This window comes from Mustela nigripes, chromosome 3, assembly GCF_022355385.1.
Source record: "Mustela nigripes isolate SB6536 chromosome 3, MUSNIG.SB6536, whole genome shotgun sequence".
Lineage (NCBI taxonomy): Eukaryota > Metazoa > Chordata > Mammalia > Carnivora > Mustelidae > Mustela > Mustela nigripes.
The window spans coordinates 92,236,409-92,256,827 of record NC_081559.1 but is presented as its reverse complement, the minus strand read 5'-3'; the positions used below and the strand labels follow the sequence as shown (position 1 = coordinate 92,256,827).

The 20,419-nt window shown below is 38.7% G+C and overlaps 1 protein-coding gene across 1 annotated transcript in view; it reads left to right on the top strand.

Moving 5' to 3' along the window:
* The window catches only part of THSD7B (thrombospondin type 1 domain containing 7B), a 717,646-nt gene that overhangs the window by 621,205 nt on the left and 76,022 nt on the right, over positions 1–20,419 (top strand). Inside the window, exon 15 of the mRNA XM_059395498.1 lies at positions 12,745–12,878. Coding sequence (XP_059251481.1) covers positions 12,745–12,878 — 134 coding nt within the window. The remainder of the gene's footprint in view (positions 1–12,744; positions 12,879–20,419) is intronic.

The window sequence follows — 20,419 nt, the reverse complement described above, 5'->3', positions numbered from 1 at the left end:
TTTACTCCGCAATGTATTAGGTGCGGTGGAGGATGAGAAAGCATAAAACTTGAAGGCATTTGTCTCTTTCATTCTGTCATCTCTCTCAGGTTTTGAGCTTGTTAGAAACCTAGAATGTTAGAAACTATTCAAAGTTTATTAGGTTAATCTACATGGAAATGCAGGTGTGTTTTTGATGAAGAAAGTAGGGCAGTTGCACTAGATGATCATACAGCTTACTTTCAGCTTCAGAATGCCTTCACTTCCATGTTTCAATGCTTATCTTCCTCAAAACAGATGTTACTTATTACAGTGAGCTCTCAAACTTTTTAAAGCTCATGTATCCTTATTGATTTTTTTTTAATTTGTCTTTTCAGTGTTCCAAAATTCATTGTTTGTGCTCCATGCCCTGTGTTCCCTGCAATACCTGCCCTCCTTAATACCTACCACCAGGCCCACCCAACCTCCCACCCCTCTCCCCTCTAAAACCCTCTGTTTCTCAGAGTCCACAGTCTTTCATGGTTCATCTCCCCCTTTGATTTCCCCAAATTCACTTTTCCTTTCCTTCTCCCAATGTCCTCCATGTTATTCCTTATTGTTCTACAAATAAGTGAAACCATATGATAATTGACTCTCTGCTTGACTTATTTCACTCAGCATAATCTCTTCCAGTCCCGTCCATGTTGATAGAAAAGTTGGGTATTCACCCTTTCTGATGGAGGCATAATACTCCATTGTATATATGGATCATAACTTCTTTATCCATTTGTCTGTTGAAGGGCATCTTGGTTCCTTCCACAGTTTGGCGACTGTGGCCATTGCTGCTATGAACATTGGGGTACAGATGGCCCTTCTTTTCACTACATCTGTATCTTTGGGGTAAATACCTAGGAGTGCAATTGCAGGGTCATAGGGAAGCTCCACTTAATTTCTTAAGGAATCTCCACACTGTTTTCCAAAGTGGCTGCACCAACTTGCATTCCCACCAACATTATAAGAGGGTTCCCCTTTCTCCACATCCTCTCCAATATATGTTGTTTCCTGTCTTGTTAATTTTGGCCATTCTAACTGGTGTAAGGTGGTATCTCAATGTGGTTTTGATTTGAATTTCCCTAATGCCTAATGCATTATTGTTCTTTTCTTGAAAGTAAGTATTAAAGTCAGGAGATGGGAAAAAAAAAGTTAGACCCCAAGAGTCCCTTAAGGAAATCAGTGGCAGAACCTGATACAAACCCCCTTTCTCACAGCTTCCTTTTCTAATCACTAGACCACAGATAATTTTTCACATAGTGTAAAGGATCACTTCATGAGTGAAATGAAGCCACCCCCAAAGAGGACCCCATTATTAATTTAATAGGATCCCACCAAAGAATCTAACAATGGATAATTGGAATCCAGTACAAGTAAAGTACTTGATGCTGCCCATCTCCTAGATTGCTCTACAGGTGCTGTTTTATCCATCCAAAGCTGGGTGATTCCTGCTAAGGAAGAACATTTTAACAAGACCCCATTCCACAAGTGAGATGCCAGCTCAGATTTAGAACAATAAATCCTATACTTCCTGTAGTTTAGTTCAACAGGAATTTATTATGACTCTGTCAAGGGCCCTGCACTTGAAAGGTGCTATGTGCAATGCAAGAGATGTGCAGGGAATCACCTCTACCTTCTGAGGGATCAAGTAGTCACTATGAGCCTGGCTTATGCCAGCAGAATCTGCCGTTAGCCAAGGATGGTGAGAGCTGACCATCTTGAATACTACCTACCTTTAAGGGAAAACAAAGTCAATCCTTTTAGAAGCTTGTATGTTTCTTAATTCAAGGCATCCATAATTGGAATGGGGAAATGGGGAACACACTCCAATTACTAGATCTATATTCAGAGATCAAGAACTTAGAAATGGGAGAATTTTGAAATCACATAAACGTAAAAAATGTAAGGCTCTGAATTCACTTGAATATCTACTTCCAAATCTTGGGACTAGAGTACAATTACAAGCAGTTAGATTTGAATTATTAGTACATAATTTTAAAATTCCAGTAAAATTTATTATGAGGGCAAGACTTTTAGCTTCGTGGTTTCGTCTAGGTATATGTTCTTCAAGAAGCAAGCTCAGAGAAATATTTCTGCACTCATTCATATTTATGCCAATATACATCTATTAAGCACAAAGTATGAACCAGGGACACAAAATAACTTTAGATCCCAGAAAGGCTGCCATTGGTTGCATACATACAGGTTTATTTATGTCTTAACTTTTAATTCAGGCCAGCTTTGTAAGAACATGTCCGCTTTATGTAAATGGGTTAACTGATCATTCTGTAGCACATTTTAAGACCTTCACTGTCAGATTTTTCAAGTAACCAGTATATTGTACGTACCCAGGAATAGGTGGGTTGTTTGTGTTGTATATAGTAATACTTGTTCTTGTTACACCTGACTCCTGCGTAACATCAGCTGCCTTCCCTTTGGTCAAAATAAAATTTACTAAAATGGAGGCCAGGTAAGGTCTGCCTTAAATGATCATTTTCCTGCAGCTCTCATCTTCTGTTTTTATTTCGTGAAGAACCAGAAAGGTCTGCCTTCGTCCTTGTCTCTTCCTCACTGTCTGCCTCAAAGGAAGAATGTTTGCAACAAGATACTCTTTATTCCATAAAGCAGCAGCTTCCAATTAGTCCCTAATAAGAGCCTCCGACTGATGAAACTGGGGTGGGAATCGGAGCCAGGATCCCAATTTATCACCATGTAAGTGAATGGCAGGGATTCCATTATCCAATCAATCTTGCCTCTCAGTTCTGCAAAGGTCAGGCTGTGCTATCCTGGGTTATAAACATCACGTGTGGCTCTGTGTTTCACTTTAACTGTGTCCCCGATACATCAGTTTCTTATGGGAGGACTCACACCGAGAGTTCATATTTTAAAAAGCCATTTTTTGCTGTGCCTGGCCTTGGATTTTAACAGGGAAAACTGTGAGAGCCCAATGCAGTCTGAGAACTACTGCTTTACACAGTTCTGTACAGAAGAAAAAGATGGCTCTGTGTATGTGTATAACACATAACCTCTGTGCAAAAAGTCTCTTTAGGGGCATTTTATAATTATTTCTCTGGCTCCAACCTATAGGGAATTAATAATTGTCTCTTTTTTTGTTGGATGAAAAGATACACGGATCTCCTCCTCTCCTCTGCCTGTTACAATCGGATCATTTAGAAATTAGCCAAGTTGGGAATGGAGTTTTCAGTCAGCATTTCTTATGTTGTTCCTTCTGGTTTAAATTGGTTTTACTGAACTGAAAAATGGCCACCCTTTTCTTTTTTTTATTTAAATTTTTGATGGCCCCTTTTGTTCTCTCTGACTTCCTGATTGACTTTGAAATAGTGCTATGTGAGAACTCCCCATGCATTTCAGAGTAGGTAAGGTTTACTTGTGGTAATGATTAAAAGACTACAGCCTGATGAGCCTAGAGCCCTCAGTGCATGTGCAACACCAATTATGAGGCTTTCCTTTAATTCATGTGCTAGAAGCCAGTTTTGTGCTTGCCTACTGTGAGTACTGGTAAGTTCTGAGCAAACCTTCCAAAGACCAGATTGCTTTTCAGGTCATATACGGCATCAGATTTATCCCAACTAAGCCAACTTAAGACAAAATAAGATGGTAAATATGTCATGAAAAGTTTTCTGGGCAAATACCCAAGAGTTTCTGCTGTTCTGCTCATTAGCAGTACTCCCTGGAATTTAGGGCTCTTGGGAAACTGATGCCTTGTCTTTTTCTTCACAATTCTCTTAGTGAAAAAGAAAAATCTTTCATGTGTTCCTATGTTCTAGAATACACTAATCTTAAATGATTTGAAAAAGTAGCACACTGATGTTTGGGTTGTCTCTTTCATTTTCACTTCCAAATCCCGGTGTCTCTTCTTCCTCATTCTGTTGGAAGCTTTGTGGAAATAGCAAGTTAAGAAGATCATTATTCCCAAACTGTAGCCTCCTACTGGGACTGCTGCCATTTTTGCTTTGCTCAGAGCTCTCCTGCGCTTTCATCTCCCTCCCATTTGAGGTGACTAATGTACCCCAAACTTTACTTGGAATTTTTCTCTTGATATAAATCTCAGATTTTACTGGCTCCTATTGTCTACAAATAAAATTTTATCTAATCACATTTTCCCATTTACTTACTTATGTAACTGCAGCTAGCTGCAGTCCCTAGGCTTGATCTTGTATGTACTGGGGCCCTTGAGTACAGCTTGAGAATTATATTTACATTTTGGGTTGTTTGCCCGATTAGCAAATCTCTCATCCGAAGTAGTTCCTATTAGATTATCCTAACTAGGGCTCTTTGTGCATTTGTATTGGAGGGTCTGGCCACACAAGTGTAGGATTTCTCTGCCTAAGGGGTGTGCAACTTAGATTAAACCTCTTCTTTATACAATTACATTTTTATCATCCAAGTTCTATTGATTTCCTAGGCATGTTTTCACAGGCTCCTTGCATTTAGTAAGTGAAGAAACAGTTGTATCTAGAGTGTAGGGACAGCATGATGGTCTCAACTACTGAGAACAAGTGGGAGCTAGCTGTATAGGATTCTGTCCCATCAAAGGCTGATAAGGAAAGTGAAGAATTTCCCCCAAGCTTTCACTTCTGTTTGACACTTAGATAATGAGTTGCAAGCTTCAGGCCACACCCTTATCTTTTTTGATAAACCCTAAATAGCACCAAATACCTTTCTGATCTACATACTCTTAGAACATTTGTTTCTAACAACTGAGATCTGTTCATCCCTGCTTTATGCCTCTAACTTGTAAAACTTTTGTTACCTGCCAAAAGGCAGGAGTTTCCATTTCAGACTCTTGTCTTCAGAGAAAGAAAGCTTTCTTTTCTCCCCTGATTTCTGGTGGTCTGGTCGTAGTCTGTGACCCAGATAAGTGACAAACTTACTCACTCACTTTCTCTCTCTCTCTCTCCATCTGTCTATCCATCCATCTATTTATCTACCTAATCTTTACACCAGACTCCTAGTATCCCATATATGGGAAGGGTAGACATCTTTTTTTCTCGAGTCAGGTTTCCATGGTGCAATCTAACCCTTTGAGACACATAATTCTTTTTAAAATTCTTAATACATTTCTATTGTGGTAAAAATGCTTAACATGAGATCTACCCTCTTAATAAATTTTTAAGTGTATAATACACTTAAAATGTATTCTCCATAAGCACAGTGTTATAGGCAGATCTCTAGAATTTATTCATCTGGCATAACTGAAATTTTATACCATTATTTAACATTTTCCCATTTCCCTCTCCCTTAGCCCCGACAACCACCATTCTATTCTTTGCTTCAGTGAGTTACACTTTTTGAAATACCTCATATAAGTGGAATTTTATAGTATTTGTCCTTCTGTAATTAGCTTATTTCACGTAACATCCTCAAGGTTCATTCATAACCTCTTATCTGAAAGGCTGTTAGTTCACTTCTTCCAAAGTTTTCTGGAAGTATCCATGGTATTAACATGGGTATTTTCTCCCCCACTTCAGTGTGACTGATAACTGCAATCTGTTCTATGAAAATCTGATGGACCACCATGACCATAGTCCCTGGCATACTATGATTAATCTACAGAATCCCATCTGAATTTTTTTATCATAGCACAGCATGGCAGTGGGTGGTGTCTCCCAGGGTGTTGGAAAAGTTGGTCCAACTGTGGAGTGAGTTTCCCCTCTCATTCTATCTTTTATGGTTGTTTACATAGTGCTGAGGTACAGAGTGTGGGCCTTATAGTTCAACTTACCCCAACTGGTCTATGTCAGTGTGTTCCCTCAATTCTGTACCACATATCAGGCACAGAGGGAGTCCAGTCAGTGCCCGTGTGTATATGTGTGTGTGTGTTCTTTACTGTAGAATAACATGCCCTGCATAGGATCTCTGCAATCATCATTTTTGTTGATTGTCCAGAAGAAGTGACAAACTTACTCATTACCCATTACCATGCAGTTCACTTTAAGACTGTTAAGACTGTTGTTGATTGTCCAGAAGAAGTGACAAACTTACTCATTACCCATTACCATGCATTCACTTTAAGACTGTGGTTTCATAGTCACTTAAATCACACACAGAAAGAAATGTAAGTCTGCTACCAGGGAAATACAGTATAATGGATTAAAAAACAACAACAAGGGGCGCCTGGGTGGCTCAGTGGATTAAGCCCCTGCCTTCGGCTCAGGTCATGATCTCAGGGTCCTGGGATGGAGCCCCACATCGGGCTCTCTGCTCAGTGGGGAGCCTGCTTCCTCCTCTCTCTCTCTGCCTGCCTCTATGCCTAATTGTGATCTCTGTCAAATAAATAAATAAAATCTTTAAAAAACAACAACAACAATACAACTGAGACATTGTTATTTGTTTGCCATTACAAATAATCTAAACTCCATTAGCACAGATAACTGAGCTTTACATGGTGTTTTACATGAAAACTTAGTGGCTCCCCACTATAAAATACCATCTGTAAAGTTAAGGCTATGTGTAATATCCTTGAAGGAGGCAAGAAACATGGGGAAGGGGAAGAAGTATATGCAAGGCTTGGGTTCCAACTTATTCAGTCTTTGTACCCAAACCAATCTCCCCCTCCACCCCTACTGTGGGGAGGAAAATAGGACTGCATGAATGACAGAGCTGGCTTAGCTGTGAGAGGTTATTCATCTTGATTCTGAGGACACTGTGCTTTAAAGATCATCAGTGGTATTCAGGATGAAGGTAAGGAGTTGAGTGCTTTAGCCCATTAAAAAAATGAAAGGGGAAAAAATCTGGAGTTACGACCTTCTCAGTAAGAAATATTCTTCCACGTCCACTTTAGAAAAAAGCTATTCTGTACAACATATCTTCTGTCAAAATAGAAACAGTAATATGATTTCAAGGCATAGCCCATTGTTAGTCCATTTTTTTCTCTTTTTTATATGTAAAGGCAGTAGTTCCCTGCATTTTTATTATAAGGATCTTGCATCGTTAGCCAGCCTGGATTGAGAAACTTTCTCATGAGCAATTTCAAATTAAAACTTCATTAATCACAGTATTGACTACATTCATTCGATAAGCAGTGGTGACAATATGTCTGAGATTATTTTATTCTTTGAGACTACAGGCAAGGTTTGGTTTGGGAATGGATTTATGGGTCCCTCAGTACAATACTACACTTATCAGAGTCTGTATATGCAGCTCGAAAGCTACTGTCCTATTAAAAGATGAGGAATGTAGACCCCTCCATTACTTTTCTAATAAACTTCCCATTGGCTTTAAAGTTCAACAACTTGTCTCCAGATTTAACAAATAAGACTCACGAAGCATTATGAGGTTTGTTTTGAGATTTTTTTAGTGTGAAAACTGAAGAGAAAACCTATAATGCATATTTAAAACCACTGGCGAATCTCACAGACCAGGCAGGTGATTTCCTGAGCAAGGAATGCTCAGGAAATCTTTTCATTTGCTGTGTAGCTAGAGAAGCCAGGGTGAGAAAAACGTCTTAGAAGAGGAAGACAGCCAAGGCCTTAGACTTGAACATTGAGGCTAGAACGGACAGTTGCCTGACTCACAAGTATAGATTGCTTTATTCCAGATTTCCAGAAAATACCTGAGTTCAGATGCCTCCCTGTTGAGTAACACATTGCACAAATGATGAGCACAATGGTTTTCCCACAGATACCAATTTAAAAACAGTTGTGGATTTTTTTTTAACACCCCATTCACACAAGTAATTGCAACCATCTAAAGGACTCAGGCCTGCTCTTGCTTTGAACATGAAAGTAGGTTTTCTGAGATCCCTCCTAGTTTTTTTGAAATTCTTAAAAGATGCCATACCTGAAGCCTTGGGATGAATTGCTTGTGCAGTTGTTTAAATAGTGTATGTGTATGTGCACACACACACACACATATATATAATGTATACAATATGTGTATATATTAGTAGACATTATCTACTCTGTAGACATCTATGAAAATTCTGTTCTTGTTCTTATTCTTCCCTTTTTAGGAATTGATAAATATTAGCCTTATCTTCCTCATTAAAAAGATATTCTCTGAGCATGACAATGTGCGTAAACAAGCCAAACAGGCAAAACCCATGCACTGTTTGCATCAGAAGAGTGGGATTCAGAATTCTTCTCCATTTGAGCACGAGTTTAGTCATTCTTCTGTCATGAATCTGTCATGAATGACTGACTAGGCATCTTCAAATTCTCTTTATTTTCACCTAGAAATAGGAATTCTTATAACCTTGTGTAGCTCAAATGATCCTGATGATTAAGACCTGAAGCATGACATGTCCTATACAAGCTCTAAAGTTCTACACAGCATCATATGGAGTCATTGATAACCAGGGGCCAGTGATGGGCCCATGGTAAAGCAGTGGGTACAGTTGCGGGAGGACTGAAATTTAGCACCACATGTATTGTATTTATACAGACTGGTATAAATGCGCGATTAACACAAATGGAAGAAAAGTTTACTTGCCTAAATGTGATACTTTCCAGACATATAGACATTCATACTGGAAGAGTGCATAATTTAGCACTGACTGAATGAGAAAAGGGGCAAAATTTGGTTGAGGGAGGATTTAGTATAGAGGACCCTTCTGAAGGGGAAGTGTGAACCCTGGAGGAGGAAAGAGAGGAAACAGACAACTAGAGAAGGGCTGGGCGGCGGGGGTGGGGGTGGGGTGGTGATGGTGAGGGGGTGGTCTTTGAATTAAGACATGAGAGTCCTAGACCTGAGGTAAATTTGTACATCTTATGTTAAAAGCTTAAAACATTTGTGGGAGAATGGAACCCATAGTGCTTTATTGATCTCACCACTCCCAAAAGACCATTTCCTCTCACCTTCCAATGGTATATAGGCCCTGGCTCAGATTTGTAGGAATTTCTCGTCCTAAATGGGCTTTTGTCAAGTTCTACCAAGTAACCGCAGTACACAGCATGGAAGTCTTCAGCCTGAAGATTTCTGCATGGGTGTTGACTGCAGATTCACTGGAGAAAAGTGCCTTAGTATAGAAAACTGGAAGTTATGAGTTTTCCTTTATTTTTGTTTTTATTGTGGTTACTGTTCATTTGCTTTATTTGAGCCCTTGAACCCTAGGACTCTGATATGCAGTGGTAACATCTGCTGAGCTCTAGAGAGACCTTGCTTCCAAGTTTATGCCAGGGAAGTCTGCTATAGTTGGAGATGAGTATCAGGAAATAGTACTTAATTAAAATGATTGATTACAACGAGCAGAGACTTATTTAATAAATATTAAAAGACCGACTCAATGAATGCGTTTATGATATGACTCTGGAACTAGCAAAATTATGAAAACACAATTCCCCACTGAAGAAGTAATAAATAGAACTCATTACTAAGAGAAGGAAATGTTGCCTCTCTCAGAGGATTTAGATTTTTCAGTAGCATTTTTAGCATCTATGGCCCTATTAGACCCTGTTATTTTCTTTCTAATTTGTGCCATTTACGAATGATTTTCATTTAACTTTCCCATGGCTCATTTCTCTCCTTCAGAACATTTCCATATGATTCCTTGATAAAATCCTTGCTTTAACACATTTCCATTATAAAACTGTAATAAGCACCAACTAAATAGCAAAATGAAATAGCCAGAACATAAAGGACTGACAGGAGAAGAAATTGGCCAGCTGGGTAGTTAATTTTTATTCTTGAATGCCTGCTGCACTTTTTGCCTCTTGTGGGTGTTTTCAATCCTCTCAATAAGATTCCATGTCTAATGGACAAGGACTCTAAGGAGACTGTTCTCACAATTCTTAAGGAAAAGCCTTTCTCTCCTATAACAAAATCATTGAGCAGCACCTTTTGATGGCGTAGTGATTGCTATTCTTCATCCAACCCCATGGTGGAAAGAAAAGGTTTTTGGTTTTGCTCCCTCTTACTGTCCTTTGGGCTTTGTAAAATACCCCTTACACGTTCTGTTTGGAATTTGTGTTCTCTAGAGGATTGTGTGAAGGTCATTTAGTAACCTGGACCCTTTTCAATTCAACCAGTACTTATTGAAGCCCCTCCATTCCCCATGTCTTGTGAAATACAGACATCATGGAAACTAGGTTTCTGCCTGCCTAAGACTCAAGAGTCTTTTTAAGTGGTCGCCTAAGCAAATGCTGCTTATCTGGGTCTGACTTTGGTTAGGACTAGAAGCATCCTTAGGTGTGAAAAGTACAAATTGTGCTTATTTTCTCAGTTTTATTTAAAGTAAAAAAGTAGACTTATTATATAAAGTAAAAGCAGCCATTAAGACCAAGGTGAGAAAAAGAGCTAAAGAAGTGTGAGAAATAGGAAAGACCCAAGAGTTAAATGTGTCTGTTCCTCCAGCAACACACAATGAGGTTCTAACAACCAGCACTGTTCCAGCCCCAATACATGTGCATCCTGTTGTTATAATCTGACTACAAGTCTGCTTTAAACGGAGACTGTAGTACCAAAACATGTCAACTAGGGGTCATGGGAAAAGCCTTGTGGAAGTGCTGGGGTTTACTTGGACTTTGAAGGAAGGGTATGGATTTACCATCTAGAAGTAACAATATGAGCAATATTAAAATAACATACATGTGTGGGGGAAAAAAAATCAAGTAAATCCATGTGAATTTTTTTGAGTTTTTTTTTTTTTTTTAAATACCCGTTAGTTAAAAGGGTGAGTCAACATCTTCCTACATAGATAGGCTCCCTATCTTCCAGCAACTTTTCACTGAGGTTAGCTACTCTGCTTAGGTATAAGTTGCATAGCATAAAGAGTAAAAATAGTAAATCAAATATACAACCAGACATTTAAATGTGTGTATCAGAGCAACATGCAACTACACAGGTTTTCATTTTTCTGTCTGTCTTTGGGCTTTATGTAGGAGGTAGGGTGGACATGTAAGCTCTGTTTAGTATGGGTAACTTCAGAAAAATAGGTCCCTCTCAGGATACTCCATCCATCTGCCTTCAAATTTATGCATGAGGCATGGGAAAATACTTTTTTAATGAATATTTCCATCTACCCTTTGTCTGTACCAAGTGCTTTGGCAGACTTTCATGTATCTCATATGAAAGCCAAAGAGCTTTATTTAAATTGTCTGATACACATTGAAAAGTTTATAGAACGAGCCCACAAATTCAGTTCAGTGCTCATTTTTGTGGTAGAGTGGAGTTGGGTAAACCCGCAGCTGTCATCAGCTCACTTTCCAGGTGTCTGTTCCACTGGGGTCATGTCTTTTCAATTTTGTAGATTTTTCTCTTACCTCTACCATGCTAGGAGTCAGGCAGACTTTTCTCCCTTACAAGTTATTACCTCCTTATTCTAATGTAGGTTCTGCTTCCAAACCTTTCATTCCATTCTTGGCAGCATTCACAGCATGAAATGTGCTTCTTTTATTACTTAATTCCTTACTCTCCTGCACCCATTTCTAGTTCTATTTTCCCATCTTCTTTCATTTTGCCCTCACATATTTTTCACTTTGTGGTTTTTCCTTTTCCTTGTGTACTCTACATGAGAGAGCCATATAGAACCACACAGTTAAAAATAGTTTCTGACATTATTTGTGATCCCTAAGATGTAGTGTCACAAATAACCTTTTCTCATTTGATTTCCATCTAACATGCTGACAGTGCTCCAATCTTGTTTTCTGATTATCCCATTACATAGTGCTTTCCCTCGCATTTAGTGGAAACTCGCAAGTAATGGTTCGGTTTGGATAGCACTGCCTAGTCATCATTTACAATTTTTTGGAATTAGAAAGGCAGTGGGAGAAAAGAACTCGAGCATAAGTTCTTATTTAAAAGGAAAAGCATTAATTAACTATTTTGGTAATAGTTTGAATCAGTCTTCATCAATAGGCTATACTAGAGTCATCTTTGTGATCTAGAGTAACACGCAATGAAACATTTTCTTACTGAGGGAGAGGGCTGTGCTCTATATTGAGTAATGCATTTTAAATTCAGTTTTTAAAAGGGAGGCAAACTCAATTGAGTACCCAATGGGATACAATTCCAGGTGAAAAAAAATCATCCCCAACAAGTGCATAGGAAGTAACCTAAGAATTCATTTACTGTAATCATTGGTTTTACCATAAAATTGTAAATATTTACAGTCAGTAATCAATCATGCCCTGCTTCTAACAGTCTAGCAGTGTTTGTCTTGTGTGTGTGTGTGTGTGTGTGTGTGTGTTATAGCTGTGCTCTGAAAACATCCTACAAATAGCTAAATTCATATGAAGCCACAATACCCAGGAGGCTAAATGATTGCCTGTTAGCATTGATCATTTGGGGGCATAGAAAGAAATTTCTGGTGCAAATAATACCACTTTTCTTATGCATTCTAAGGACCTCTTATATTCAAGAGTAAATTTTCTTTACATATATTTATTTCAATTGACATCTCAAAGTACATCTGAGAATACAGTATGCCATATAATTGAGAGCTGGACCATCTAATAGATGGCTGTGTGAGGCCTTTGAGGAAATGAAACAGTAATAGAATTCCTCTTCTCAGTGGTAGGAAATGACTGTCTTTTGTTCTCCTCCGTGAAGGCATACCATCATGTCTTAGTTGATTTCCCCTGTATGTTTCTTTAGGCAAGTCAGTAATTTCAGAGAAGCCAAATACATCTTGCTTTTGGGGAGTGTAATTTGGCTGTTTTAGCCAGAGTAAAGTTCTTGGGCTATGTTCAGCAGCATTTCTAAAAGATAGGCTCTTTTTATATAACTTGGATAGTTCCATATAATTTTTTTCTTTTCATTTCCTCTTCTTGACAGGTGCATGAGGCAGTCCCTTGCTACAGTGAATGCAATCAGTATTCGTGGGTGGTAGAACACTGGTCTCCATGCAAAATCCACAATGAGCTGAGGTCTCTACGCTGTGGAGGAGGAACGCAATCTAGGAAAATCAGGTGTGTGGAAATGGAGACATTTGGGAAATGGGGCAGTGGAACTTACACATTTTTATAAAAAACCAGAGTGTTGTTTATCCAAGTGCACCCTGATTTTCATACTGCATACTCTGTCTTTTGCTAATCATTAAGCATCTTTTGAAGTATAGGTGCCTTAACTGCCCTGTGTACAGTGGGATATCCTCTGCAGTCGAGTCACAATCTCTGCCATTCCCCGCAAATGACTTCAGTGGGAAAGCTAACTGCATGGAGCAGGCTGGTATCCCTTCACTGATTCAAACTGATGCATAGCCATAACTGTTAACAAATCTGGAGATTGTGGCTGTGATATCATGTCTCTTTTTTGCTCTGTGGGTAGTGTAGTTGATGGACATTGTCTTAATTTTGAATGTCAGTATGTTGAAAGGTCAATTTAAACCCTCACAGCTGGTCTTGGAAACTACAGTCTGAGAATACTTATGAACCTTAGTGATGACTTTTAATATAAAAGGAGCACACCTCTGACAGAGTTTAGTGAATTCTGGGTTATTTATGGAAGGATCTTGTTTAAAGTTTTTTGTTTTGCAAATATAGCAGTAATAAGCAAAAGAAACACTTGGTCCGAGTTTGTCTAAATGGCCTCTTTAAAAATGATTTGGAAAGAATGAATTTCTTTATCAATTAAGGTTACTGGTAATAAATGTTAGCCTGAATAAGTGAAAACTAAAATATTAATGATAAACAATGGTTAGTATGTAAAATCAAGAAGAAAATATAGTTTAGTCAACTATTCAATTGCATGAGCACAGTGTATCATTTTGTGGGATTTAGGAAGCTCCATTTCAAATGGACAGACAGTTCTCAAATCCTGTAACTCCCTGTTCAGTTAACTGTTAGATTGAAGTCGTTTAAGTCAGAGCCTACTTATATATGTTGGTTGTTATTCAATATCAGTGAATTTATTTTATTCAGTAATTTGGTACATACACATCATTTCCGAGACTTAGTCTCAGTGTTGTAAAATCACTGGTAGACATGTTGGAAGAAGTAGCTCTTGGTGAAACTAGCATCAACCCAAGCAATTGGCTGACAGACAAACTGTCTTTCTGTCACTTTGTTCATTCCTCTTTCCTCTGAGGACTCCTGGGCTCATGCTGTCATAGACCTTTTTCTCTTCAAAGTCTATGTCTCCTGCGTCTTATTCTCATGGTTTTGGGAAATGACTAATCAACCTAGCTTATCAATTAACAAGAGGGCGAGCTGTGATAACTCCCACTCTCATCCTTGCCAGGACTTCTTAGCAGTACTCAGCAAAATCTCAGGAGAGAAAGGAAAGCTTTAAGAGAATAAATTGCTACCGACAGAATTATGGCAGGCTGACTGAGGAAAAACATACTTAAATAAGAAGGCCTTTAAGCCATACGTAGCTCAGACTTACAGAGCTTGATATAATACAAATAATACAGCTATTGAATATCACTCTGTTATGAGGTAAATTGTGTTCCCCAAAAATCTATGTATTATAGTCCTAGTCTTCAGTACCTCAAAATAAGACTGTATTTGGAGATAGGCTCTTTGTAAAGAGGCAATTAATGTTAATGATGTCTTTGGGATGGGCCCTAATCCAATCGATTAGTGTCCTTAAAAAAGAGATTAGGACACACAAAGAGGGAAGAGCATGTAAAGCCACAGGAAGTGTAATCATCAAGACAGTATGGTACTGGCACAAAAACAGACACATGGATCATGGAACAGAACAGAGAGCCCAGAAATGGGCCCTCAACTCTATGGCCAACTAATCTTTGACAAAGCAGGAAAGAATATCCAGTGGAAAATGGACAGTCTCTTTTTAATAAATGGTGCTGGGAAAATTGGACAGCCACATGTAGAAGAATGAAACTGGACACGTTTCTTACATCATACACAAAGATAAACTCCAAATGGATGTAAGACCTAAATATGAGACAGGAATCCACCAAAATCCTAGAGGAGAACAGAGGTAGTAACCTCTTTGACCTTGGCTGCAGCACCTTCTTGCTAATATGTCTCTAAAGGCAAGGGAAACAAAAGCAAAAATGAATTGTTGGGACTTTAAGACAAAAAGCTTCTTCACAGCAAAGGAAACAGTCAACAAAAGTAAAAAGCAACCTACAAAATGGGAGAAGAGATATGCAAATGACCTGTCAGATAAAGGGTTGGTATCTGAGATCTATAAATAACTTATTGAACTCAACACCCAAAAAAACAAATAATCCAGTCAAGAAATGGGCAGAAGACATGAGCAGACATTTTTCCAAAGAAGACATCCAGATGGCCAACAGACACATAAAAAAATGTTCTACATCTCTCAGCCTCCGGGAAATACAAATATGAACCACAATGATACCACCCCACTCCAGTCAGAATGGCTAAAATTAACAAGTCAGGAAACAACAAATGTTGGCAAGGATGCGGAGAAAGGAGAACCCTCTTACTCTGCATGTGGGAATGCAAACTGGTACAGCCACTCTGAAAAACTGTGTGGAGGTTCCCCAAGAAGTTAAAAATAAAGCTACCCTATAATCCAGCAATTGCTCTACTAGGTTGTTAACCCCAAAGATACAAATGCAGTGATCCAAAGGGGCACCTGCTGTTCAATGTTCATTGAGGCCATGTCCATAGTAGCCAAACTGGGGAAAGAGCTGAGATATCAATCAACAGATGAGTGGATAAAGATGTGGGGAGTGTGTGTGTGTGTGTAAGAAAGGTCACAGAGGACAATTGGGGAAAGGAGGAAAAACTGAATGGGAAGTTATTAGAGAAGGAGAAAACCTATGAGAGACTCTTAACTATAGGAAACAAATAAAGGGTTGCTGGAGGAAAGGTGGGTGGGGGCTGGGGTGACTGGACATTAAGGAGGGCATGTGATGTGATGAGCACTGGGTATTATATGCACCTGATGAATTATTGAACATTACACCTGAAACTAATGATGTACTATATGTTGGCTAACTGAATTTAAACAAGAAAATGAAAAATAAAGACACCATTCATTAGCCATCCACATGCCAAGGAGAGAGGTCTCAGCAGAAACCAACCCTTCCAGCACCTTGATCTCAAGATGTGGAGCCTCAATAATTTTCTATTGTTTAAGGCACCTACTCTGTGATATTTTGTTGTGGCAGCTTTGTGTGTATGATCACATTTAAATATGTGAAGTAGATTTTTCTAGGTATTTTGCATTCCAAACCATTATTGGTCTTAATAAGACACTGTTGTAATGAACAAAATAGCTTGTCCTTCTCTTTCTTGAAACTTCAAAACTGGAAGACATTCTTATGATTCATCTTGGATTGCAATAACTTATTATTTTTTTTTAAAGATTTTATTTATTTATTCGACAGACAGAGATCACAAGTAGGCAGAGCTGCAGGCAGAGAGAGAGAGGAGGAAGCAGGCTCCCCGCTGAGCCTGATGCGGGGCTCCATCCCAGGACCCTGGGACCATGACCTGAGCTGAAGGCAGAGGCTTTAACCCACTGAGCCACCCAGGCGCCCCGGATTGCAATAACTTATTAATTCAAAAAAAATATTCTATGTATCAGGCAGTCTAGGTGCTGGGGATTAAAAAAGTGAACAAAAGAAGTTTCTATCCTTAAATAACTTACAGTGGCAGAGAAAAAGATAAACACATGAATGTAATGGAATGCCTTTGCTTGAAATGCCAAAAAAAGAATAAAAATTGGGTTGGATTTATGGAGAAGACTGGAGAGGTTGGCCAGGAAAATATCCAAGCAGAGAATAACATGAGAGACCTGAATGAATATAAAGAGGTACTGAAAGAAATCCCAGGAAGAAAGAGTATCCAAAGCAGAAATCTTCTTGGCTTTTTATAACAAGATGAATAACAAAGTGTTCTGTATAGCTGATGCTGGGACTCAAATCACACAATCTTCTAAAACAAGGCAAAAGGATTTTTTTCTAACTGCGACTTGAAGCCATGAAAGGTTTGAGACAGAGGAAATGACAAGGTCTTAATTTAAATTTGAAAGGACCTTGTTGGATGTAGAGAAGGTATTTGGGGGTATATAAATGGAAGCAGAGATGAAGGTTTCAAAGACATTCCAAAATTCCAGGTGGGAGACGATGATTGGACTGGGTTTGGTAATAATGAAGGTGCTGACAAGGTCACATTCGGACTATATTTGGAAGGCACAGACTGTAGGATTTATTTATAAAGTGATTGTAGAACATGGAAGAAAGAAAAGCATCAAAGATGACCGCTAGGTTTCAGTGTCTAACAATCACAGGGATGAGGGTGCCATTTGTTGAGATGAGGAATATTAGAAGCAAGTTTGAGAGGAAAATCAAAGGCTAGCTTTTGAACACATAAAATTTGCCTTCCAACTGTGACAAGAGACTGGAGTTCAGAGAGAGACAGTGGTATAAATTTGGTCATCAACAGCTTATTCATTTGGTATATATTGATAAGAAAAGACATAAGAAATTGAGCCCTGAGGAACTCCATTATTCATGGATGATAGCAAAGAGAGGGCTTTATAAATGAGACTGAGCAAGAGCTGTTGGAGAATGAGGAAAAGCAAGAAATTGGGAAGGCAAGAGGGTTTTTCAAGAAAAAGATAGTCATCAGTTGTTTCAAAAGGCTCTCAGAAGTTTACTAAGATGACAGTTGACCATTGAGTTTGGCAATGAGGGGAGTCTGTTAATGATCCAGATAAGAGGTTTCTCTGGAATGTACTAAAAGTGTGATTAAACGAAATTCAAGAGACAGTCATGAAGGAAGTAGGGGGAAGGCGTGGGAATAGCAAATATGCTTCAAAACAGTTCTGTACTGAGTTTTCAGTAGAAATGAGGTGACAGTTGAAGGAAGATGGGGATGGAAATTGATGATCCAGGATATGTAACTGCAGGGGCATTTTTGTTTGGGGATACCTTCAATTTCAGTCTTTTCAAGTCTTTACTCTTAGGCTTATCAGAACCCTCAGAAAAGTCTTTTCATAAATCAAGCGTGAAATAGATAATACTAACAGCCAGTGTTTTTGGAACCTAATGAAGGAAGGTTGTTGATGTGGTAGACAGAATTGTGCCCCCTTCAAAGACATCCACATTCTAATCCCTGAAATCTGTGAATCTGTTACCTTTTATAGTAAGAGGAACTTTGCTGATGTAATTAGATTAGGATTTTGAGCCTGGAAGATATACCTGGATTGTCTGGACAGGGACACTTCATTTGCAAGTGTTCTTAAATGTGAAAGGGGAAATGGGAGAGAAAAAGGAAAATGCGACCAGAGATGCAAGGCACAGAGAGATGCAAGTCTGATGGCTTTGAAGATGGAGAAAGAGGCCATGCCCAGGGAATGAGGATGGCCCCTGGAATATGGAAAAAGGTAAGGAAGTAGTCTCTCCTCTAGAGCCCCCAGAAGGAAATCCAGCTCTACCAAGGCACTGATGTTACCTTAGTGGGATCCGTGTTGGATTTCTTTTTTTTTTTTTTTTTTTTAAGATTTTATTTATTTGACAGACAGAGATCACAAGTAGGCTGAGAGGCAGGCAGAGAGAGAGAGAGGAGGAAGCAGGTTCCCTGCAGAGCAGAGAGCCTGATGTGGGGCTCGATCCCAGGATCCTGGGATCATGACCAGAGCTGAAGGCAGAGGCTTAACCCACTGAGCCACCCCGGTGCCCCGTGTTGGATTTCTATACTACAGAATTGTAAAATAGTTTTTGTTCTTTAAACCACTAAGTTTGTGGTAGTCCTTCCAGTGTGTTAACTTGTATGTAAACCCTTGTTTTCAGTATAATGTTCTCATCCCTAAGTGAGCTATGTTCTCTAGTCCAAAGACTGACTATTTTTATGACCCTCTCCAAATAATAAACATTCAGTTACCTGCGGGGGAGGGGGGTGAGGGAGGGGCCGTCACCTAGCCCTGTGGATTATGGGAGATCTGAGGGCCCAGGTACCTCTTAAACATACTTTCAGTACATCTTCCAATTTTTCAGCATCACTTTTATCCACATTTCCAGAAGTACTTGGTGACACAAGCTCCTGAATTTTTTATGTTTTCTGTGGTATGAATGGAGTTGCGTTCTTTGTTTTTCCTTGAGTGTTGGTATTTCAGCTTTTCTATTTCCCATCTGTTGTCTTTGTTCTTTGTCCTTGTAAGGTAATGTCTTTCCCCCCACCTTGAGTTTTTGAGTTTTCTTTGTGGATTTTTGGTTATTTTGTAACAAATGACTTTACGATTGTTTTTGTGGCTTATTAAGAGTGAACAAAGACTGGTGCGTACATTCAGCTGGACACCATTGTCCAGAAGTCTATGTCTTCTTTCTCAGGGAAGTAATAAAAGAACATCAACAGAGAGTGTGCAGGCAAGAAGGAAAGCAATTTCCAGCTTTTAAGTTTGTCCGGAAGAAGACACATAAGCTATTTTGTGGTCCCTCCTTCCACTATTGATTAATACCACAAAATAAATTAAGGTCCATAGATGATTCTATGGACCATGCCTTCTTACATTAGAAAACATTACTTAACATCTTCTAGCATTTTTGTTAACCTTGTTTATACAATGTACAGGTTTTCATTACTTTACCAAGTCAAGCTCATAAAGGTTACTTTGTTTTGTACAAGGTAATAGATTACTCTTCAATTTTCCTGAATTAAAAAAAATGTATAAAAGATGTATGTATAAAAGAAACTCATAATGCATAGGATATTTCATTCAAGCTTAGCACTATTTGGGGGACACCAATAGCTCTCCATCATATCTGTCTTAAAATGCTTACTCCTTGGCTGTGGCTTCCTGTTTCAAGTGATCAGATCAGCAAATGGCATCATTTATCTCATTGTCATTGTCATTTTCACCTTCACTTCGATTATTTATCACTAGAAGAAAAGTGTCATAACAATAGGGATCTTCCCTCCTTTTTTCTTTTTTTTGGTGTGTACCCCAGCAACTAGGCAAGGGCCTGGTACAGAGTCGGTCCTCAAAAATATTTACTGAATGAATCATTTACTGAATGAGTCATTATTAACAAATACTAAGCTTGTATCCCACACCTAGAAAAAGAGGCTTGCATGTAGCTAGTCTTTCTTAAACATTTTTTTAAGATAATTCAAACATAAAATTCTAATTGAGATTTAATATAAATATAGAGAAATACCCACTCATAGAGTATGGTTAACTTAATTTTCACAACAGGGACACAGGTATGTAACCACCTCAGAGGCCAAGAAACAAAATATTACCAGGGCTACCTTAAGCCCCTAGTAGTAAGTAACCATTCCCCCAAAGGTAACCACTGTTCTGACTTCTGACAGCAGGATGAATATTGCCTATTTCTTTCTATGAATGAGATCATACAGTGTATTCTTTTGTGTCTAGCTTCTTTTGTATAGCATTGAAGTTTTGAATGTCACTCATGTTTTACCATGTCACAATAGTTCATACATTCCCACCATTTACCACAATATATTTATCTGTTGACACTGTTGAGTATTTGGACTGTTTCTGGTTTGGATGATTACAAATAGTGCTGATACGAATATTTTCTTTCATTTTTTTTTCT